Source organism: Plutella xylostella, chromosome 26 (genome assembly GCF_932276165.1).
Source record: "Plutella xylostella chromosome 26, ilPluXylo3.1, whole genome shotgun sequence".
Lineage (NCBI taxonomy): Eukaryota > Metazoa > Arthropoda > Insecta > Lepidoptera > Plutellidae > Plutella > Plutella xylostella.
In genome coordinates, this window is record NC_064006.1 from 5,099,899 (window position 1) to 5,124,080 (window position 24,182).

The 24,182-nt window shown below is 40.8% G+C and overlaps 2 protein-coding genes across 6 annotated transcripts in view; one reads left to right on the forward strand and one right to left on the reverse strand.

Annotated features, from left to right (window-relative positions):
- LOC105389760 (protein polybromo-1) overlaps positions 1-12,963 on the reverse strand; it is a 31,523-nt gene extending 18,560 nt beyond the window's left edge. For 4 of the 5 annotated variants that reach the window (XM_048630524.1, XM_048630521.1, XM_048630520.1 and 1 more), the window contains exons 1-19: positions 12,878-12,963; positions 12,575-12,706; positions 12,003-12,152; positions 11,564-11,735; positions 11,013-11,140; positions 10,319-10,573; positions 9,654-9,821; positions 8,285-8,390; positions 6,778-7,009; positions 6,317-6,432; positions 5,583-5,830; positions 5,054-5,248; positions 4,609-4,690; positions 4,081-4,345; positions 3,497-3,595; positions 2,917-3,078; positions 2,307-2,513; positions 347-467; positions 67-128 (exon numbers count right to left, since the gene is read on the reverse strand). In XM_048630524.1, coding sequence (XP_048486481.1) covers positions 67-128; positions 347-467; positions 2,307-2,513; positions 2,917-3,078; positions 3,497-3,595; positions 4,081-4,345; positions 4,609-4,690; positions 5,054-5,248; positions 5,583-5,830; positions 6,317-6,432; positions 6,778-7,009; positions 8,285-8,390; positions 9,654-9,821; positions 10,319-10,573; positions 11,013-11,140; positions 11,564-11,735; positions 12,003-12,152; positions 12,575-12,700 — 2,894 coding nt within the window. In that variant the 5' untranslated portion in view covers positions 12,701-12,706; positions 12,878-12,963. The remainder of the gene's footprint in view (positions 1-66; positions 129-346; positions 468-2,306; positions 2,514-2,916; positions 3,079-3,496; positions 3,596-4,080; positions 4,346-4,608; positions 4,691-5,053; positions 5,249-5,582; positions 5,831-6,316; positions 6,433-6,777; positions 7,010-8,284; positions 8,391-9,653; positions 9,822-10,318; positions 10,574-11,012; positions 11,141-11,563; positions 11,736-12,002; positions 12,153-12,574; positions 12,707-12,877) is intronic. The other variant, XM_048630522.1, reaches the window with a different exon arrangement.
- Positions 12,964-13,362: 399 nt separating this feature from the next.
- Positions 13,363-16,821, forward strand: LOC105389738. Its single transcript, XM_038111640.2, has 5 exons — positions 13,363-13,440; positions 13,626-13,813; positions 14,281-14,619; positions 14,825-15,862; positions 16,189-16,821. Exons 2-5 carry the CDS (start codon positions 13,634-13,636, stop codon positions 16,408-16,410), a joined length of 1,779 nt encoding a protein of 592 aa, XP_037967568.2. The 5' UTR covers positions 13,363-13,440; positions 13,626-13,633; the 3' UTR covers positions 16,411-16,821.
- The last annotated feature ends 7,361 nt before the right edge of the window (positions 16,822-24,182 follow it).

The window sequence follows — 24,182 nt, forward strand, 5'->3', positions numbered from 1 at the left end:
GTAGAGAGTCTCCGGATAGAAACCGTGGTACAGATTAAAATATTTGTGCTTTAACATTTTTCTTACCTGAAATAGACGTTGGCGTACATCATCGGTACACCTTCGTTGTTAGTCCATACGCGTTCCACCTGAAACAAAATAAACATTAAGTACTGGCTTCCTCTAACAAAGTGGAAGTGGATATTTATCTGTTTTGTTAACTGTAAATATGTCGAGATTGTCTAGACTAGACAGTGAAGGTACCATACACCTAAGCTATAAGGCGACTCTTTCTTCCCTTGACTCGTCTGTGCTGGACCCACGGAGGCAACACCCTGTAGAGAGTGAAGAGCGCGGCACTACACACCTGCACTATAGGCGACTCCTTCTTGCCCTTGTCCGGCTGCAGGTACACGAAGTCTCCCTTCAGGTACTGCGCGTGCTGCAGCGCCGTGCCGCCCGCCGGCATCGACTCGTCTGTGCTGGACCTGGGGGGAAATAATATTGTAGGCTATGCATAGAAAAAATTGTTTTTACTGGCCTACTCGAAAGAGTGATTGTGGAACTATTCAAACCCTTTGGACACCTATACTGTAAAATATAGTATGAACCCCATGTCATTTATTGGTTTTCTAGGAAGTTATAACTTTACTCTCCAGGCATAAGCATCTGTTTATCAGACGGTACAATTTTGCAAATTCTAGCAGCGATAATGCCCGCATGCGTATACACGAAAAACATGAACTCGACAGCATTAGTCTATACAGATTTTAGCCGAAACAACTCTGATAATATTACGTTTTTATACAGACAGCAATCTGCCATAGTTGCGTGTTTTGAAACTATACAAGGCCAGAACGCAAAGGGTGGGACTGCTCACGTATAGTTTCAAATTAAAACGGTGCCATGATTGACTTGAAAGTATACAAGGCCATTACGCACTAATCGCGTATATTTTCAAGTAAGTTGGGCCAAAATTATGACTTGAAAATATACTGCAGCAGTTACCACTGCGTACTAATCGTGTATAATTTCAAGTGCCAAGCGGCAATGCGAGCACTTGAAACTATACTTGATTAGTTACCAGGTAGCCCTCTTGAATTGTTGCTCTCTCTTTCTTTCATGCGAAATAGTAATAAGTCTATTGCTTTCTAAACATTGCATCATCATTCCGCACTTGGCATTGTTTTCGTAACGTGTTTTTTGTTAACATCGTACAGTTAAATTGATTTAAATTAATCTGTAGAACTGTTGTTAATAGTAAAAATGATCTCAGAAGAGGGTGTAGAACAATTCATAAAAGACAATTACGGTGAATTCAAAACTTGATGAAAAATATGTCTGTAATAGGTTTAAAGGGTAATACCTACTACACTCAAGCAATGAACAATCAATAACTACAAGCAATAAATAAGTCCAACTAGCAAAAAATCAACACCAAATGACCCCAATTTTTTAAAACATTTAATTTAGAATTTGATCAAAATTTGCGTTTTTAGGTTGTTATAATATTATGATGGGCTGTTAAATGTACGTTATTATTGCCGACAGCGTCATTAAGCTAGTTTTTTCCGTTCAGGAGCTATCGACACTGGAACTTTTTCATTGCTTGTGAGTGTATTTATTTATTTATACACTTTATTGTACACATAAACAAGCAAACATAGAAAAGAACAGTTACAAATCAAAAAACACAAAACGTAAACAAAGGCGGGCCTATAGCCAAAAAGCAATTTCTTCCAGCCAACCTTCGACTGGATGAAAGATAAATGCCATTAGATCCCTTAACTAATTTGAGTAGGTACAATTATTGAGTGTAGTAGGTAAAGGTATTACTCTTAATTCATATAAATAATAAGATTCTTACTTGCAAGTATGATTGCTATACATTTATCATAAATTTATCAATCAAATTAGAGCTGGTTCATCTTTATTTATTAACATTCTATAGGTATGACAGGCAGAACAAGTAAATTTTAGTCATTTACATTTACTGAAATAGTTAAGTAAATCAGAATCAGCATGTAGGTATAAATTATATGCGACAAGTACGCCAATCAAGCTATGTGCGTAATAGCAATGTATATTTTCAAGAACGATTTAGTAAATACCAACTTGAAAGTATACGCGATTAGTACGCACAAATCGTGTATATTTTCAAGTAGAATATTATTTTTTTCCACTTGAAACTATACAGTGCTAGTACACTATGGGTGCGTTCTGGCCTTGTATAGTTTCAAAACACGCGCCATAGTTACCAGCGTCCTACACTCTATTTTGAATCTTAACATCTACAAAATTATAAAATAAGACTGAATGAAACCCACCTGGTCTCATCCTCATCAGTATTCTCCTGCAGCAGCTTGCATTGCTTCACCAGCTCTATACTCGTAGTCATCAATTCCTTAGTAAAGCTAAGAGCTGGGGACTGTAAAGTGCCTGCGCATAGCTTGTCCCGTTGTTCTATGTAGTAGGATTGGAGTTCAACTGCGTCTTCGAAGATTTGGCTGTCGGTGCGGGATAGGCGGCGTGCTCTGGAAGTAGACAGTTGTATTACAAATTAAGTTTACAAAATATGGATTATTTGTTATAAACTCAAAGTTGAATGAATTGAAAATTTAAATCTGCGTAGACCCATGGACAAACGATGCATAAATAACGGTGGTTCCCATCAAACCTGCTTTCTCTTTTTGTGGTCCATACCAGAAAGATAAAAAGAAGAAAAAACTACCTTTCAAAAACAGCAAACATGTCGGTCTGGAAGTGGTCGAGTCGCTTGTACAAGCCCTTGTCCAGTCGTCTTTTCACCAGGTCCAGAGATATCGCGGGCACTCTCTCTCCGCCTATAGACTCATCGTGCTATTGAACTGTTCAACCCGTGAGTCTATGTTACTCTATGTTTGCTACACACATCCCACAATAAAGATAAACAAATACCTCTCAAAAACAGCAAACATGTCCGTCTGGAAGTGGTCGAGTCGCTTGTACAAGCCCTTGTCCAGTCTCCTCTTCACCAGGTCCAGAGATATCGCGCGCACTCTCTCTCCGCCCATAGACTCATCGTGCTCTGGGAGTTCCGCCATGCTGTCCGAGAAACATCTGTGGAAGAAAATTTATTATATATTCATTATTTATAGTCCCTAACTATGTATCCTTTATTATTAAGATCAGGGTTTTTATCTTCTTTTTGTGCGTCAGTTTCGGACCATTTTTACTGGATAACTGATAATTTATTAAATTATTAGGATAGACAAGTTTTAGAGTGTACACGACGATTAGGTCAACATATGGGTTACACTGAAGAGTACCTGTATGAGGAGGGCCAAAAAAAAGAGTAGGGGCACGATTTGGGAGAGGTCTATGTTACGCTGCTAATGATGATAATTTCAAAGCACATACATAAATTTGCATAACTCGTAGAACAAAAGTTGATCAGTATGACCCCATGAGTCACTCCCGGCTTAGTATACTCTCTTTCCAACACCCTGTAGTTATATCCAATGTCACGGTAACCCACCTGCCCTCGTCGTCCTGGTGGTTGTACACGGTGGTGAACAGGCTCACGAGCAGCTCCTGCACGGCCGCCGGCACGTCGGGGACCGTGTCGTCATCGTCCCTGGAAGAGGTGGGCATGTGTTTATAACATACATAACACAGAGTTGGGAAAAAGTGACATCATAAACGGAATCTTTCATAGTTCTATAATTCATACGAAAGTTATAATTGAACTGTTTTGTCCCTCAAGAGCAAATTGTTTTCGGTCAGAGAGTGACATATTACATAGTAACAGTTCAATAGCTAAAACGCTCTATAACTTTTGTATGAATAAGGGGGGAAATCTCCTGTCGTAATATCTACCTGAACAAATTATATGCGCGCACGCGTCCGACGAAAAATAATATAAAAAAAACGTCGGTTAGAGAGCGTGCGCTTTTTATCGTGTGCTTTTTCCGCGCGACTCTTTAGATCCATGATTTTATCTGTTTCGTTCGATTCGATCGCCGTAGTTGTTTGGGTCAATAAGTCACCTTTGTATTTAGACACGTACAAAATACTACAAGAAAAAATATGCATACTCGATTACTAAGAAGTTCAACTAACCTCAAAGTCTGCTTCGTCTGCAAACAAACTCTCTGCAGTGTAAGCGCGTCCTTGTATATCTGACTATCGGGCTCGTTATACTTGCACGCGTTATCAAACATCAGCACAAAATCTGAAGCCAACTCGTTCACACTCTTGTACACCTGGTTCTTCAGTTTGTGCGCTATCTTCTCCATGTCTATTGGGTTCTTGATAAGTTCGTAATAGTCCGGGTATTCCGTCTTGCTTGGTAGTTTCATGAAGATTAGGGCTAGCTGGCGGTTCGCTGCAATGGTAAGAAAAGGTTTTTAGTTAGGTTGAAGTGAGTGAGAATGTGTTTAATTGGTTATAGAGGGCGCCACTATCATCTACTATGCTACAAGCAGTTGATGGGTATTATCTATTTTATTATTATTAGTAGGTATATATTTTCGCGGATTTGGAAATGTCTGTAAGAATGACGCATCAGAATTCGCGACTCACAACTCACAAAATTACGCTCGTCTGGCCTCACCCTTAGTATACCCTTTTTGCAATATTTTTACTCACCTTTAGGATCCCTGAAGTCTCGGATGGCATCGTACAGCGATCTTAACTTCTGCTCATGCGGGCCCATTGAGCGTTTCGTTGCCTGCAATATCACAAATCCATGACCTTCTTATGAAGACACATAACACAAAAGTGTTTATTTGTTTAATTAAAGAAAAGGGGAAAATCATGTTTGGTTAAAGTTAGTAGCATTATCTACATAGAAGTTAAAAAGAAGCTCGAGTTATGTTATTCATGCAATACAAACGAAAGGAATTTAACTTGCGAAAATAGCGGTCAATCTTTCAGCACAAACATTAGCATTATGTTACATTTAAACATTGCAAGAAAAATTCGCACGGTTTATCTTATAATGTTAAAAGCTCTTTTTATCGAAAAACAACAGTAAAATTAGCCACGACTCCCACAAGCCAAGCGAAGAAAGTTAGTAGACACAATATACAACCTTGTATACCTTGACAGCGCTATTCTTGCTGGTCGCCGGCGTCTTCCCCTCGCCCCGCAGTCGCTCTGTCAGCGCTCTCTCCAACAGGTTCGCGTCTTCATACACCATGGACCCCTCCTCGTTGAACTGACGGCAGTTGGCGAACATCAGACGGAAGTCTGACACCATCTCGTCGATTGAGCTGTAGCGGTCGTTCTGCGGAGGTAGTGGAGGATTAGAGGAAGGATGAGGACAGAGTATTGGGTACTTGGAATATTGGGAGATTAGTGAGAGGAAGAAGTAGGCTATAATTGTTGAGGTCGTTAGGAGGATTTCCATGAGTATTTTTTCCAAAGGTCCATATATACACTACTGTAGACTACAGTATACTTTTGCTATAGAATAAACATAACTGATTTCTTGGTTCCGGTGAAGGAACAGAACTTTTATTCTAGCAGAACTAAATACATGAAATTCTTGACTTCTGCAGAAGCACTGGTAAAAAAATACTTATACTCTGTTGTAAACAAACGATAGCAAACAAACCGACCTTAATATTGCTCTCAATCGTGATCATATCAATGGGCTTCTCGATCACATTATAATAGTGCGGGTACAATTTCTTCGAGGGTTTCTCCATAAACAGCAACATCGGTTGTCTCCCGTCCGAGCAGGTGTACTCTAGTAGATACTTGGCTATGGCGTGGAGCTTCTTCTTGAGTGGCAAGTTGTGTTTCATCAGAGGGGAATGCACCGGGGATGAAGCGTTGGGCGGCAGAGGGTTGTTGCGCGGGCGTCCTGTGTCATAAAGTGAATGTTTTTGTTTGAGAAATGATCGATAGGTTACTGAACTACTGTCGTGTGATAATGATATGCATTGGCTGTCACAGGAGAGGTATTTCTATGGTTATAAGTTATACGTATGCTCTTACATACAAAACACGACCACCATTAAAATGTTATACGTATAATGAGAAACTATAGAAAGTGTCAAGTTGGTTACTGACTAAGCACCATGAATTTTGTTACTAAAAGCAAATCAAACAGCGCACTCGGCGCAAGTTTCATTTAGTTGCCTTCGACATAACAAACGATATACGCTTACCCCAGAAATCCCCCCCATTAAAACGCTAGTATACTACGTCTACCCCTAGGCCTCGGAGTGTTGGCCTGCGCCTGGCTCTTCACGGACGACAGGCTCTGCGCCAGCTCTAACAACTCCTGCTGAATCAGTCTGCAATGATATTCACCGCAGGATATCCTCTATAACGCTAGTATACATACCCCTGGGGCGGGGAGTGTTGGCCTGCGCCTGGCTCTTCACGGACGACAGGCTCTCGTCGTCGCTGGACGAGCTCTGCGCCAGCTCTAACAACTCTTGCACGCGTTGTTGCATCAGTCTGGAAGGGAATGATGGTTATTTATTTGGTTACATAGGTATATGCATAAGATCTAGGTAATACCTACGTATCTTATTACCTACATACCAAGCGGAAAGTGCACGAAAGGAGAATCCTTGAGTGACATTACCTTTTAAGTATGACCATGCCAGAGAGCCACTTGGGGCAGTCAGAGATGGAGAACTAGTCAGACTGGCTTATCCTTTGATCACCGTGACCAATGCTAGTACAGCTATTGTTTTTATTTATAACCAATACGCTAAGAAGATGAATCTTCGGTGGATTTCAAATGAGTGTCTTGTTTGCATTAGCGACTTTCCCTCATAAAATATTTTTTTGGCTTACCTCTGCAACTTAACAGCATTCTTATACAGCTTGGAAGTATTAATATTATACTGCTTAGCATTCTCGAACATGATGTTCATGTCCCCGGCCACTTCGGACAGGGTTCCGTAGGCGCCGCGGCGGATCTTGTTCCGGATCTGGTTCAGTGAGACTGGGTTCTTTATCTCTTTGTAGTAGTCCGGGTAGAAACGACGGGAGGGCAGCTTGAGGAAGGCTGTTGACATTGGTGAGCCTACGGGAGAGACAAGGTTGAATAAATAAATATGTAGTACATAAATGAGGCTGTGTGATTTCATGCGTGATATAGTATAGTTGGTTTTAAGAGATACACCACTTTTGCGCTCAACTCCTCCGTGAACATTTTTTTTTTGTATATGCTTATCTAAGTTATTCTTGTCATATTGCTTTGGTGTGGAAAGGCTAGCACGGCGCGCAATTAAGACGTAACAAAAGTACTCCATCCCGCTCGCTCTTGAGGTTGCGCGATTTGAGTGGGCACGATGCAAAACTTTTGTTACGTCTTAACCTCTAGAATGCCGTGTGCCAGATCTGTCCCAACCCCCCTTGTCTGCCTAGTGACAGATCTGTCCCAAGAGCACTTCACTTGAACACTAAAAATGAAACTCCAGATCTAGATATTGTCACCAATGAGTACTTTGGAATTTATGTACAGTGTATACCATCGCTCTTACGGTTGAAAACATCGTGAGAAAACCTGCACATCTAGATTATCGAACCCACCAACCTGCAGTGGACCAGCGTGGTAGGAAATGGTCCAAGCTTAGGAGTGGAGTTTAGACCTTAAGGCGATATGCACAAGGGCTCCATTCGAGTGAGCCAGGTACTGACACCCCCACAAATAATAGAATAGTATACTATACTACCATTATTTAGTTTCAACTAACAACTCAACCAGCATTCATTGTGTGGATTACTAATGTGTTATTTTTTTTTATAGCAGTTTGTTTAAACGGAAAGGATAAATAAAAGTTAAATAAGTGTGTGATTCTTTTATTTTTATTGTATTTATTAAATGCCTAATCCTCATTTACATTATGTTCTTTCTGAAATTGACTGAAATTGGTTATAATGATTTTCACAAACACGAGATTATGGGATAATAATTATTTCACAAGCCACTGTTTTAGAACAGTTTTATCACTTGGTAACATAATGTCCTCCTTTTCTTTCCGAACATAACGGATCTGCACAACATTGCGGCATAGTAACTCGATATGATGATAGTTATTTTATAATGAATAAGCTTATAAGATTCAAGATTTTAAAACTTTATTTCGCGCCAATTTGATAAAGTCGCCTTTGATAAGTTTGACAGCTATGGTACCTCTTGACCTCAGTCAACAGTGGCGCCAACTGGTGAGCAAAAAAACGGTAGTCCCCATTGCGCCCCGTGCAAGCCATTCTGGACGTCAGTCGTCAATCATGAATTTTAAAACCTATGTACACAAATCATACAGTCGTTATACATAGTACTAAGTATACTGACCGTCAGGGCCAGGATGGTTCCGGATGGTCTCCAGCAGTTTCCACTGAGGGGAGTCCTCGTTGTCAGCCTTCTCCTCGTCACTCTCTGCTCCACTCTCTTCGGAATGCTGAAACAAAACAGATAGATATAGTTAAAACATAAGAGTTGAGTCAGTACAACACATGTTTTTATCAATATGGTGTATTTCCTAAAAGTCCTGTTGAGGCAATTTTTACGTCTTGTCATCATTCATCATATTTTATCTAGACTCACTTATCATCGTGATGATTAAACCTAGCGAAGAGCTAACATGCTTGAGGCCTATGACCGGTAGTGGACAGTAAAGTTATGATGATGAAATTGGTAGGAAATGGCGTGTCATAAGTGGCGCCATCTAGCGCTTGCGTAACTATCCGCGATTTCTCAATATGGCTGCCTGTCCAAGAGAGGTCTGTTCTAGATATCTATTGCGTGTTATGATGCTATATCGAATGATGATGTATAAATTTATCAGCATACCTTAACTTCGCTTTCGGCGTCAGAGTCCGGCGGCTCCATGATGGCCAGCGCGCTGCTGGAGGGCGCGCGACGTGCGCTTGCTGCGGATGCGCTCCGACGTCTTGTAGCTACACTGAGCAACGTGAAGTCATAGCGTACTAGTGCTAGCGCTGGTGGCGCCATCTAGCGCTCGCATAATGATCCGCCATTTTTAAATGTGGCGGCTCCCAATGACCTTATAGCGTGTTATAATATTATGTCTAACCACATACCTTCACTTCACTTTCCGCGTCCGAATCCGGCGGCTCCATGATGGCCAGCGCGCTGCTGGTGGGCGCGCGACGTGCGCTTGCTGCGGATGCGCTCCGACGTCTTGTACTTAAAAACGTGACGTCATAGCATACTAGCGCTAGCGCTGGTGGCGCCATCTAGCGCTTGTATACTCAACGAGCCGCGATTTCTCAAAATGGCTACCAAAGCATCTCGTGGCACAAGTGGCGCCATCTAGCGCTTGCGTTACTACCCGCGATTTCACACTATGGCTGCCTCCCGAAGAGCTTATCTATTACTTGTTATGATGCTATGTCTATATAAATTTGTCAGCATACCTTAACTTCGCTCTCCGCATCAGAATCCGGGGGCTCCATAATTGCCAGTGCGCTGCTCGAAGGCGCGGGCGCGGCGCGCGACGTGCGCTTGCTGCGGATGCGCTCCGACGTCTCAACAACGTGACGTCATAGCATACTAGCGCTAGCGCTGGTGGCGCCATCTAGCGCTTCTATACTTAACGAGCCGCGATTTCTCAATATGGCTACCAAAGCTTCATGGCGTGTCACCAGTGACGCCATCTAGCGCTTGCATAACGATCGACTCTTTTACAAAATTTACATACCTTTACTTCACTCTCTGCATCAGAGTCCGGGGGCTCCATAATTGCCAGCGCGCTACTCGAAGGCGCGGGCGCGGCGCGGGACGTGCGCTTGCTGCGGATGCGCTCCGACGTCTTGGCGGGGTGGCCGCGCCCGTGCTGGTCTATCTCTTGTTTGCGGGTTGTTATCACCTGGTGGGGGAGTGAAGGAAGTTATAATAACTAGACTAGTTAATGTTAATTTACTTTGTACCTACTTAGTGTAATTTTGGTATGGAAATTAAGAATTACTTTAGGTACTTTACTATAAAATTAGGCTTCACGACTGCTGTCGAATCAGCAACCGAGAGCCACGGCTTAGCGTGCCGTCCGAAGTAAGGCAGCGCCCAGAATATAACCACTTGAAATCGGTCACCCATCCAACTTTGATTAAAGGCATCCAATGAGTGACCACCGTGCCATGTGTTGCCTATTTTCAATGATCAGTTACGATTCTATCGATCACTGAAGCTATCTCGACTATGGAAACTAAATTTATGGATACAAAATAGATAATAACTTAAAATATTTCATTTATATATTTTTTCAGATAAAAATAGGTATATCTGAATTTGAAAGTGTGAATAAATCTCCATAGAACCTTCTGATAATCAGACAATAATAAATTAAACTATCATTCAAAAACTCACCTTCTTCAAAGTCTTAGCAGCCTTGTAAATCTGGCTACCGGGCTCGTTGAAATGACACGCATTCCTGACCATCAGCTGCAGATCTTTCTCCAAATCATTCAGAGTGGAATAGTCTCCCGCCTGGATCTTTTGCGCTATGGTCTTCAGGTCTATGGGGGTCTCTATGACGTCATAGTACTCGGGGTAGAGACGCTTTGAGGGCAGGAACTGGAAGGCAGTGTAGAGCGGACGCCCGTCCACGTGAGCCGACATTACCTGTGGAAAATATGCAGCTTTTTATACTTATCGAAATAGCAGTTAAGACCTTGGGGATATGCACAAAGGTTCCATTCGATAGAGCCAGGAGCAGGTACTGACACCCCTACAGAGAATAGAATAGAAATAGTTTTCGAAATATGTTTTCGTAAATTATTTGATTTGGTTTTTCATTTTAATGAGTTTCTGTTCTATTATGGGAACCCCCTCCCAAAGGCTCTGAAAGGAATGTTTGTGCATAGTCCCTTCCTTTCAGGTCAGCCAGCATAGCTTTCGTGTTTATAGGAGTGCAAACCTGGATATCCAAAAGGCCCACCAAGAATGGATAACCAACAACTTTAAAACTTTTATACTAGCCTGTTTTGCATTCAGATGGAAAATTTGCCAATAACAGCCAAGCCCACCTAAGCCCAGAACCAAACACACAAACAACACTTACAGCATTAAACAGCTCTTCAAACTCGCTATCCCCCTCGTAGTTGGTGGAGGTCTCGGACATCTCCTCCGCGTTGTCCGACCGCCGCGACACCGAGCCCGTGCGGCCCTGCTTCGCCTTTATGTCTTCACCTGCAAGTGATAGCCGATCATTCTTGCTTTCATATTACCTTGTGAGGGATTAAGGTTACACCTCATATAAACGAAACAAAAGAGGATTGCTTTTCTATTCTTCTGTCATCTAGGCGCTTGCAAGCTCGCGAGTCTCGCAACAGAAGAAAAGAAAGGTGATCTGTTTACGTTACGTTTATATGAGCTGTGATCCTTCTTGCTTTCATCATCAACTCTACCAGTCTGAGTTTTATGATGAGTATTAGAATGAAATAAGATGAGATAAAAATAGATTTCATTTTTCTTAGCATGTCTGTAAACCATTAGAGCTGGACTAGGGTTTGTCACCATGGTGAAAGGATTAGCCAGTCAGATTAGTAGTCAGTCTCTGACTGCACAGAATGGCCGAACCTCTACAAGTTACAGTAAAATATATATACAAACCGTTTTCTAAAGCTTGCTTAGTCCTGGTGTACAGACTCCACAGCTCTATGGCATCCTTGTATTCCACTGAGTCTGGTTTGTAGAATGCCTTAGCGTTGTTCACTAGTAACTCAATATCAGCCGACAGCTCCTCAATGTCCTCATAAGTGTCTGTCTTTAGTTTTTGTTGAACCTGTTAAAATATGAGAAATACATGATCTTATTCACATTCATAGTGTTACCAAAACTCACCAAAAATGGGTAGTCAATTATTAAGGTCAATTTTTATACAGGAATTAACACTGCTGTACTTTCATTAATATTTTAAATTGCCCTTTTATAATTTTAATACTAGAAATACCATACTTTCAATGGTTATATACATAGATATGACACATAGCTCTCAAGATGATTCAACATAACTTACTGATGTGAACAATAAAACTATACTAGTACTTACTCTCAACAAATCAATAGGCTGTGAGACAACTTCATAGTACTGTGGCTCCTGTCGCCGCTTCGGGGCTCTGATGAAGGAATCACAGAGTGGAGTGCCATCCTCCTTCTTGTATGAACGGATGGTGTCGTACAGTTGCTGGCACATTTCACCCTGAAGTCAAAAGCATGCAGTTAGCATTATTTGGCAGTCAGTTGATAAGCATATTCAGATGGAAGTTCACAAGCTAAATATAGTGGAATCTTAAATGGACTAATCTGTTTTGGAATATCAGGGAACATACATTAAATGCTATAAATATGTTATTTATGTGGTTTATTTTGAATTTTAATGTTTAGGGTTACTTATACTTAGTATTATGGTACTTCCTGCGGCTACATAAGGACTACTAGATTAGTATAATATGTAGGTAAGATAATAATAGTCCTTGTTGAAGCATTTATGGCTATCATCATGAAAAGAGCAGCCACAAGACAAGGGCACCCTCCTTATCCAGGTAAAACTGTGGGATTTGGATCGCAGTACCAACTATTGATATGTAAACAAATAAAATGCGTCAACAGATGAAATCTCACCGGGTCTAATTTCTTCTTCTTCCGAGTGGAGGGCGGCGGGCCGGGGTTGTCCAGCGCGTCATCACTCTCGTCTCCATCAGCCCCGCGGCTCGCCACTGACGATGCACGGCGACGCTTACTCATCATGGGAATCTTCGAAATAAATCGATGCCAAATTAAACATAACCACAATATTGATAATCTGGAAATAGGCTAACTATGAGTGTTTGTTTATAGGTTTATTTGTAAGCATTACATGATTACAGTTTCAGGCATGGAATCTTTTCCATAGAAGGAAATTTAAAGAGATTCGAGACAAGTTACCTTATTTTAATTTCCCATTTTACACCGCGGCATAAAATAAAAACAAGCTAGCCAAAGCCAAAAAAAAGCGTCATTCACAGAGTAAGTTGTGTAACCTGTGGTGATGTTTTGTCACCGAGGTCCATTATTCTAAGCATGTCACAGATTTACTGGGCCAGCCACAACCACAACTCGTGATACTTAGTAAAAAAATACTTTTCAGAAAAGCTGTAAAACTTCACATTCCTAGACTTTGGTATCTGAGAATCAGGATCAACGTCGTATTGATAAGTGGAACCGTTTTATAATCAGCCTAGGTACTTTATAATAAGCTTAATAATATTTGTCATTCAGATGTCAACACCACAGAACCAAAAAATGGTGTTTGTACTCTACTGTCAAATTAAGATTTTTCAGCTAAAATTCAAATCGGTCCGGTCGGTCGGAATTTGAAAAATTGCTTACATCTCATAAAATTTACTTACTTGAATTAAACTTGCTGCGTTGCATATTGTAAAGTCAGGTCAGCGCCTTGGAGGAAGTGAAGTGTTCTATTTAGTTTTAGTTGGAATTCATCAACGACGGTAATCATTTTCTTATTTCGCACAATGAGGGTAGTTAAAAACTTAATTTAAATTTATTCATCTTTCTAATGTTGTAATTGGCCTGTACATTGTGGTACCTACTTATAAAATCGTCCCATTGTAACGCTAAACTCAGAGGTTATAACAATTAATTTAAAATAATAAAATACTGGCAAAACTTTCAGAAGCAAGCATGAATAAGTACAGAAAGAACAGCATCCTCTGTGGGGAGGTGGACTACCATTGCCTGCTGTGTGCGGAGACGCTGCTGCACGAGGCCGACGTGGAGCGCCACATCCGCTGGGAGAACCACCGCAGAGCTCTCAAGAATAACACTTATGTGACCAAGTTTAAGAATGATTGCATTATAAAGGTGGGTCACTCTGTTTCATTCTCTATCTCGTTATATCCTATTATACTGCTGTTACAAAAAGTTAAAATTGATACCATCTATTTAAATACTTTGGCATTGTTGAATAACCAACTTGCATGTTTGTTACTGCCAGCACATTGTTGCAATTCCAAAAAGACAAACAGAGAACGGAAATTGAGTCTATTCCATGAAAAGTTTAGCACTCTGAATTCAAGTGCCATTAAAAAAAACCAAGCCACATCTGGGACAATTATTCAGTTGAATAAAACTGAATAAATTTTAATGAAGGACAGCCTATCAATGGAGAGGCCAGTTCTGCAAGTCACTCTACCACTCAAAAGAACTGCTTATGGTCCAAAGACTGATCGCATGTTAGAACAATCAAGGAACAAAAAAAAAAAAAAAAATTAAAAAGAACAATAGTTTAAATGTTTTTTTAAAGCAATACTCTCTTATAATAATTTCAGATCGGCAGCCACTACTACTGTGAACTCTGTAACATCATCACCCCAACAGCTCTAAAGACCAATCTTCACGTCAAAGACGAAGCCCACCTCCGAAACAAGCAAAACCCGGAAACTACTTACACTAAACCATCTCTGGTGAAGCGAGACACTTCTGGAATCATTGCCATCAATAATATGGTTGTTACCGAGAGGGAGTGGAATGGCATCATAGACAATCAATGCTTGCTGTGTGATGTGGATGTAGAAAGTGTTGAAACTCACATGAAGTCAGGGAGTCACATCATCAGTCTCATTCAAACTAAAGTTGAAGTCAAAGATGCTGATAAGTTTTTTAGAAAGGTGGGTAAATTTGATTATAAAATAGAGTCTGGAATTTTACAAAAATTTAGATGAGTTGTAGTACCAGCTAGAATAATATAGTAAATATTCTTGAGTATTGTATTAAAGATATCCCTAGTTCCATACTAGGTACTACTGGGTACTATGCAAATGCATTCCTCCGAATATAAAACTTGATTAAATTTGAATTTTAATGTTTTTTCAGATTGGAGCTGATATTTTCTTCTGCTTCGCTTGCAAGGAGCCAATACCTCTCGCTACGTTCGACCAACACTGGGAGAGTAAGGAACACATTGATAATAAAAAGAATGTCAAAATTTACAAGGGAGCCAGTTCCAGCCAAGGCCAGTCCACATTCAGTGCAGAGTTCAAGAATAATATGAAGAAAATGTTTTCCTCCTCTGACCCCTCCGTAATTGCGAATGCCGATATTGCCGCCAAAATGGATGAATTCAAGAAAGAGAATATCGATATAAACATGAACAGATCCAAGGCTGTCTGTAAAGTATGCAACTTTTCACCCGAATTCTCAGTTAAAGCCATAACTGAGCACATCAAAATGCATAAAAAAGCTGAAACAAACAGTCCTGGCTTCCAGCTTGATGCTGATGCTGAGAGTGACTATGACAATGAAGATGATGATGATGATGACTATGAAGACTGCAGCACCGACTCAGCAGAATCTGATGAAGACGATGAAGTGATCAAACAACTTCTGGCGTTCCGTTTAATGTCCATTGAAGCCGTCGACCACGGCTTGAGAAGAGCTGAGCTGGCCAAGTTCGGGAAGCAGCACTTCATCAAGCTCATATCGGGCGGGAGCAAGGGCCACTGCACTCTCTGTGACACCTACATATCTGCACACATCAAAAACTTCCATCAACATGTCAAAGGTGCCAAGCATATAGAGAACTTAGCATTAAAAGGTGGCAGAGGTGGCGGCGGCGATGGCCCTAAAGGCCCACCGGAATACGAGACCAAACCTTTGAGAGAATACCTCAGAAACATATTCTTTGTGAAACAAATGGATGACTTCTGGATCAACAGGCGGATCTGCATCGACAAACACAGCTTTGTCGGCGTCAGACACGTGGACAAGATGGCGAGGATCAAGTGCTTCCTGTGCAACGATCTCTACCCCGCGGACAAGGATCAGGAGCATTGCCAGACGATTGAGCACAAGAAGAAACTGTTTGCGACCAAAGTCATTACTAGCTTGAAAAAGGGGGAGTTTTGTAGACAGGTAAAGTAGGACTTATTGTATACCTACTGTATTATAAGTAACATTTTATTAAAGACTGCTGAGCATAAATAGTAGCCTTCAGCACTCTAATGATAATTTAGCATCCTAATGGTAATTGCTCTAGTAGTTTCGGGCTTATTTTATAAACAACAAATACAAATAAACAGTCAAATATTAGTGTAGGTTGCCAGTGCCACTAAACTTGTTGAAAGCTTCCACAACATTCTTATGCTACCTCCATTATATTCAACACCCATGAATCGCACTGCATTTCATAACAAAACCCAAACCCAGCACCTAACCAACTAAACCTCTCATTTCCACAGTTCACACCAACAAAGTTACACTGTGCTTTCTGCAACGAAGTGTTCCCGTCGTACCCAGTCCTACTGCAGCACCTGAGGACCCCGGAGCACATCAACTGGAAGCGACAGCAGAAAATGGTGGCTGACATGACGGATGACATGTACAGTATGCACATGCCTGACACCAACACCGCTGAGGCAGACATCATGTGGATGGAGCTCACAGGGAATAAGCTGCTGTAAATTCTGGATGGTAATTCGTACTGGCGTACTGTTTGTAAGGTCACTGCCACGAATTATATAATAATACTGCCACGCATCTCCAGTTACCATCAAGTTACGAAATTCAAAAAACTTTTATTTAGATCTGTAAAAGTTGTTGTATGCGAAAATCAGCCTTATGTTTTCTTAACTAAAATGTCACATTCCAATCAGAAAATTCAATTTCAGACAGCTCTAAAATGTTTCTGTTGTTTCAGTCAGACTAGGCTAGACACTTTAGCTTTGCACTGAGGATTCATGTTATTTTTATTAAAGTTATGATTAAAATTTCATTCAGTATGTTTCTAGTTTCATATGAGTGTAGAATACAACTGCAGACTTGAAGAGTATGTACTTACAAGAAAAGAATATTATTATAAAACATACTTTGTGATTTTAGTATGTAGGAATTTGTTAGGAAACCAGGCTGTGTATTTGAGTTACTACTCTAGTGTCAGCTTTACGCCTACTGTGAAACGGGAGTAAAGTTTTTTGTTGTTATAGTATAGGTACTTTTTTTATTATTTTTTTCATTCAACCCTCCATAATGTGATTGTGGTGAATCTCGAGATAGTTTTTAAGTATTTTTATATTCTGCTTTTTGTATTGTTGCATAGTTCTCAAAGGACTATTTGGTTGATTTTTTAAATAAAAGGTATTGAATACTGAAAAAGTTGTTGTAAATTTAAAAACCTTTACATCATTACAATTAAATTTATTTAAGGTGGGATATTATTATAGATTAATCTTACAACTAAGCAGTCACAAAAATATTATACTTGAAATTAGTACCTACATAGTACTAAAACTCTTATTGCTTCTTATTACATTTCATAACTTTTAGTCGCCATTTATCCAATCTTAAATGTATTGTGATCAGCCAATATAAAATTAAGTTTTATTGCTACAGTCTTATTTGCATTTAGATTAGGTTTCCATTTCACAATGTCAGGGTAAAAGTTATTTGTGGGATAAAAATAACTAATAGTTGGTGATTTTATCACACAGATAGCTTTTTCCTGCCATTGGAAACAGGAATTAAATTATAGTCATTAATACCAACACAGAATTAGTAACATCTTATTTATAATTAACTTTCCATTTCATTTGAAAGCTCTTTACCAAAATACTCATCGAACCATTGTGGGTAGTGGGATATAAGCATGATGAGGTCATGCAAAGATGATGTGTGCAATCTCTTCAGATGTGCCAGTGTGTGGGTGACATACACATCTCTGAATGGACTCTCCAGAATATCCAGGTCCATATCCAGTAGTATAACAACACTGCTCAAGTGACTCGGGTACAGAACCATGAATTTGTGGGACGGGACTCGGTTCTTTACAATTATAATAAAGCATGGTATAAATTGCTGCAGGCGTTCATCACAATTTGTTGTAATAAAAATGAAATTCAAAATGCTGATGCTCATTTGGAAACATTGAGATGAATCCACACATTTGTCCACCAGTTGAAGCAGATTTTCATAGGATGTGAATACAGTTCTGATCTCTATGTCTTTGTTCACTATTACATAGTGACATAAACTTAAAAGGTATTTCTCAAGTTCAACCTTCATTTTAATGGTAACATTGTCGAGCATTTGTGAGCTTGACCCTGTTGAGTCGGGATTTGTCCACAAATTCCTCATTAGATGGTGTTGTTTGTCATTATTTACATCCCAATGTATGAGGTCTGTGGAGAGCTTTTCCAAGTAAATTCCCTGGCAGTTAAGGTTGATCATGGCTTGGAGTATTTCGGGATTCAGCTCCGAGTCAAAAGCGCTGTTCAACTCCATGTGTTTAAGTTTCCTGGCTAAGAAAGCGTCGAGTTTACGGTCCACGGAGTCATCGGAAGAGCCAGCCCCTATGTTTAAGTTGAAAAACTCGGTCATCATACTGGTAAAGTTGTCGTCTACATTTTTGTGGCCTTCGGTACCGGCCTGACATAGTTTTCGTATGTTTTCAAGTACACATAGGCGTAAATTGTTGCTCACACCCTGATTTTGGTTTGGTACGTTGAGAACCTTCACAAAACTTCTCACTAATTCTTCAGTCATTTTTCTGTCGAGAAGTGGATTTTCGTAAACAAACTCAGGACAAGATTGATTGTTGAATTTTATTACCTTTGATATGAGCTGATTATTCATTACTTTATCGTTAAAACGCAGTAGCTATTACGAAACTTGACATAATTTCACACGCGCAGCGGATTTATTTATTTACCTTCTGTCAATGTGTCATTGCACTTTTGACATTAACGTAGAATCACAGACCCAAAAAAAAAGTGGAACCCATAATTATTCTGAGTTTCAATAATACTAAATAAAAAAAAAATGAAAAAAATATGCATTTATTCTAATTAATTATTAATTTATTTAGCTGAATATTTACAGCCATTTTACTGCATATTTTACCTATCTGCCGTTTATTCCATCGGACAGGGACAGTTTAGTGTTATTGTTGTTACGTACTGTCATCTGTTGTCGAATAGCAGGAACTTTTTAGATAATCCAGTCGGCAATAGATGGCAGTATGTTTGAACTTCAGTAAGTTAGTTACATTAATTGTCACAGGATGGCGCTATAGGTAATCCAAAAAGTGGTTTTTGGTTTTCCTGAAAGCATGGTAGATACTTTGGGATAATATTCTAATATTCTGCTAAGTACGGTGGCAAGGACTACACAAAAAGTGTGGAAAGTTAAATAATAGACGCATTTTTCCTGAAATAAAAATGACATATTATGTATCTAGCCTATCTGAAACCTAGTTAAACATTGTGAGATATGGCGTTTCGACTTTCTCCGTGTTCGGCATCATAAGGGTCACAGTGACAGTTAAATAAAGTCCATTTTTCTCTCCACCTTTAATTTGCAAGGTGCGGGTGCCTATATAAATAGAGTGAGTCGCCCGCGCGCCTCAGTTGTAATATCACCATGCAGAAATGACTAGGTTTCAGATAGGCTAGATACATAATATGTCATTTTTATTTCAGGAAAAATGCGTCTATTATGTAGTCTGAGCCTATCTGAAACCTAGTTAAACATTGTGAGATGTGTTTATTATCGCATGGTGGAGAGAAAACCAACTGTGACCCATAAGCTACTGATGAGTATATCAGTAGATAAATATTTGAATCTATAAATTTATAATGCATAGATTTCTAGGTAATAGATATACTAAAAAGAAAGGTATAAGTATACATAAGACTTAAGAACTTCCTTATTATTCCTGACTTGTCAGAAAGTTATGGAAGGTATGTACCTATACATATAGGTAGGTATTTATACATATGGATACACACAGTGCCTCTTCGAAAGCAATACTTATAAGTAATTATTGATCAAAATCTTGTTATTGTCAAGGCAATATTTTTAAAATACACTAGCCGAATGGATGGAACCAGTGAAATACTTTGCAACAATATTTAATAGCTGTAAAATTAGAATATCGATCCAGGCCGCTGGGGCTCAGGTCAGCACATGCTGACTAGGGTATGTAATTCTGGACTGACCTTAGAAATGCAGCAGCCGACCCTGGAGCCTCGAGGACCTGCTCAGTCAGCCCTGTACGACGACACGGCCTGCAACACCTGTCGCGGCATCTAGTCCTTGGAACGAGGAGTGGTGCTTGAAGGGAAGATAATTTTACTAAATATCTCAGCCTCATCAGCTACTGGAAAAGATTAGATGAAGGCTGTGACACTGGCGGATAACTAAGTATTCAGTTTTTCAAAACATGATGCAGGTCACTATATTCATATTCTAGATTGACAAGTAACACACAGTCTAATTTTGTATTCTAACTAACTCGGCGGTTAACGAGTTCCTGTGCAGTCCTACTAGGAAGGAAAGTTATTTTATAAGCCTTTGCACCGATTTTGTGGGCTACTATCATTCTGTATCATCATGTGTGAATATTATAAGCTCTGGCAGCATTCCTTGGTAGATGACATCAATTAATAAAGATTGATTAACACAACAATAACAATTATAATAGTTGATAAATGAAACCCGGCTAACATGTCTTAACTGGGTAAGTAAATGATCAGTCATGCCACCAGGATAAGTAAAATGTTCAGTACTTCATATGAAAAACATTAACAAGGTCACCTTTAGGTATGTTCGTCAACACTAAGGGCAGGTCTCGGCCAAAACCTTAAGGCTTCGCCTTGTTGCAACTTCAAAGGTACGTAGGTAGGTACCTACTTACATTGTTGTAGGTTCGATTTTGAAACCATTAAGTCAACCTAGATAAAACAAAATAACATAGTTCGATTAAATAAAGATGGTACGTAAAGATGTTAGTTGTACCTGATCAGACCTGATGCAACGACAGCCAACATAGACTCTCTAATCTGTGGAAGCAACAATCATGGTGGCGGGAACATGGACAGTTGGACGAGCCACCTCGAGCCTGACTTATCAATCAGAACTGACAGTTCACCAACAGCAGATAGCTTGCGGCTATCTATAGGTAAACTTAGGTAGTTAGCTATACCCAAGAAAAAGTCCTTGGACATCGATATGACAGTGGAACGGCGAATAACTGTGACATTCTTTAAAACAAAAAGGCTTGTTGTTGTCCAGCTAAGGAAGGTTACCTACTTCAGCGACCTGGTATTTCATTCTGAAAGAACTGCGAAGAGTTAATATTATGACTATTAATTATTAGAAAGTTTTATTTAGAAAGTTTTCAGCAAACTCTAATAAATCAAGCAGCTACCACGTCACCGCTGCCCGGTTATAACTCTGTACTAGCTTAGTAGATATACATACCAGTTCTAGCCTTCAGCTAGAGGCCAGAGAGCTCCTAAATGAGATGCGAGTACGAGCATGACACAAGTATTTTTTTACTTGGTAACTAGTTACGTAACTAACTGAAAGATCCATAAAACAGTTGAGGATTACTCAAAATGGAATTGTGAAAACGGCACGTCTGCATCTTAACCAGTCAGTCTAAGTAGTTTCAGCAGATACAGTGTTGAAAAATAGTTATGAAAAGTTTGCGCCAGAATCGAATTAAAAATGCATTTTCATTAGAGAAGCCGTCTAGGCATGAATAGGTACTTTCACACTTTGGATTGTGCTCCAAATGATGACCTTCGAAATTCATAGAAATTTAATGACGACTGCCATTGTTTATTATCTAGCCCCGTACATTGAGTAGGGCTGCGGCTACACGTGATGTGATACTCAGTACACAGTAGGTATATGCATGTTCCCAGAATAGTGGAAGTTTACCAAAAGGTAGTCGTCTCGTGCAAGAGCACCGTTACTCGATTTATTCGATACACAACTAGTAGACAGCTGCTGCGTAGGAGGTTCACGCATTTTTCAACAAAGAGCCCGGATACACACTCACAATCCACTGAGACATATGGAAGACAGCTAATATGGTGCCACTCAGAAACCGCGATGACACTCCGATCATGATCACCCGACAGTAGGATCATAATAAATTCGGTAACTTGTGAAGCGGTATGGTATAGCAACAGCGACTTTCACGAAATCAGGAATTAGCTCAGTGCTTTTAGGTTGAACACTCGCCGGTGGGATTCACTTTGCTCACAGCCGAGAAAAGAAAAGACTCAAAGCTGGAATCTGCCGATGTGTCATGACACTTAAGATAGTGTCTGGGGGGGTCACTTTATATGACGAAAAACGAACTTTCAGTGCACTGCGGCGCGAGCCGTAGAGTTTGTATGTATTAAACGTGCCGATTGCACGACAGCTCTCGTTCGTTCGTTTCTCATCAGTATAGAGTAACGCTCCTGTACTTACCGTGCGTCACCATTCCCATGAGCAGTCCAATGATCTTTAGGCAGTTTAGAACAAAAGCTGCATTAGACAGTTTCTTCAGCAGAGACATCGAAATAAAAAATTGATTGCACAACTATCCCCAGGAGCAGTCTACAGGTCACTTTGGGCAGTTCAGAAGAAAGCTGCTTTAATAGAATACCCTACCTCAGCGGAGGCATCAAATTGAAGAACTATAACACTTTTAGAAGCGGTGCACGTTACCCGATTTGTCGTCATCCATGCCGATGCGGCTACGGCGACTGCAGGTGGTTACTCAGGCTTCGTTGGTGTGCCCTTGTATGGCTAACATGACCAACCTTGGCAGTAAACTTTCGTCTGCATATGCCAAAATCACTGATGAATAGCGCACGTTACTCGATACCTTCTAAATAAGTCACTCATAATGATGGCTGATGATGATTATGACCGTGCTAGCAATAGTGCAGGCGGTTCCGCTGAGCATAAAATCTCTTCCCAGACAGGGGGCGTTTGGATCTGGCAACCAGAACAGGAGTGCCAGGTGTGCGCAGCGATGCAGGTGGGACAACACAGCCGCCAGGGCAGGAGTACATGGCTGGGTCTATGCAGCAATGCAGGTAGCACAAACCGGTGGCCAGGGCCAGGACCAGGTGTACGCTGCGATGCAGGTGGCACAAAACGATGGCCAGGGCCAGGACCGGGTGTACAGCCGCCAGGGCAGGAGTGCATGGCTGGGTCTATGCAGCGATGCAGGTACCACAAACCGGTGGCCAGGGCCAGGACCGGGTGTACGCTGCGATGCAGGTGGCACGAGACGGCGGCCAGCGCAGGAGCACAGGGCTGGGTGTATACTGCGATGCAGGTGGCACGAACCGGTGGCCAGGGCAGGAGCGCAGGGCCGGGTGTACGGTGCGATGCAGGTGCCACAAGACGGCGGCCAGCGCAGGAGCACAGGGCCGGGTGCAGGTTACACGAAACTTCAATTTCACCGAATCGGCCTGCCTACCCTCAGCGGGTAGGTACCGGCGGATCACATTACTCGCCGCACATGCCACAATGTCCCAACATACTGAAACTCGGAGCCACGTGCTTCCTGTAAAAAAATCCTATGACGGTCCTGGAAAGCTCCTGTTTGTAAAGCCTTACATAAGCTATAATCAAGTGCATTATTGTAATAGCAAAGTTTTTATCAACTGTTTTCTAAAAATATTAGAAATTGAGGGTAGAAAAATATATTTTTGTAATTTTTTCCTGCATAAAATTAACATATGCTTTACTTAAAGCGGTCATTAATGTAAGTATCTAGCTCAAGCGCCACTAGTAGGACCGGAATATGTGATCAATCATCACCACGACTATTGAATCGGACCCTACTGCGTGGGATAAAAACCCCAAGCGCCGGAGCATTATGACCAGTGGCTGAGCTTTTAAAACCAGTAAATAATAGCATTTTACTCACGGCTTATCAACTCAAACCTTCGTTGCGAAATCCTCAGCAATGGCTGCGTGCGCAGCAGCCGGCAGGCCCCGCGCCACCTGGTCCGCATCACGCTACAGCTCCCGGCAGCGAGGACTCCGCAAATTCAATATTATATTTTTCCCCGTCGGAGCGAAGCCGACGAGAACCGTGGCTACATTGAGCCATTTTGCCGAAGTGTTCACTTCAAAAATCAAAAACCAACTGAGGCGCGCGGGCGACTCACTCTATTTATATAGGCACCCGCACCTTGCAAATTAAAGGTGGAGAGAAAAATGGACTTTATTTAACTGTCACTGTGACCCTTATGATGCCGAACACGGAGAAAGTCGAAACGCCATATCTCACAATGTTTAACTAGGTTTCAGATAGGCTCAGACTACATAATATTATATTAATTTGTGAGTTTCTCCATTGTAGACGACAGACGTACTACTACTACGCTAGAAAATCCTTTTCCATTACACGTTCATAGATTTTATCATAAATATTATTAAT

Excerpts from the sequence above, each read along its gene's own strand:
- LOC105389738 (XM_038111640.2), top strand. The coding sequence starts at position 13,634 with ATGAATAAGTACAGAAAGAACAGCATCCTCTGTGGGGAGGTGGACTAC. Across the intron at positions 14,620-14,824 it reads CTGATAAGTTTTTTAGAAAG|ATTGGAGCTGATATTTTCTT; the intron begins GTGGGTAAATTT and ends ATGTTTTTTCAG. Across the intron at positions 15,863-16,188 it reads AGGGGGAGTTTTGTAGACAG|TTCACACCAACAAAGTTACA; the intron begins GTAAAGTAGGAC and ends TCATTTCCACAG.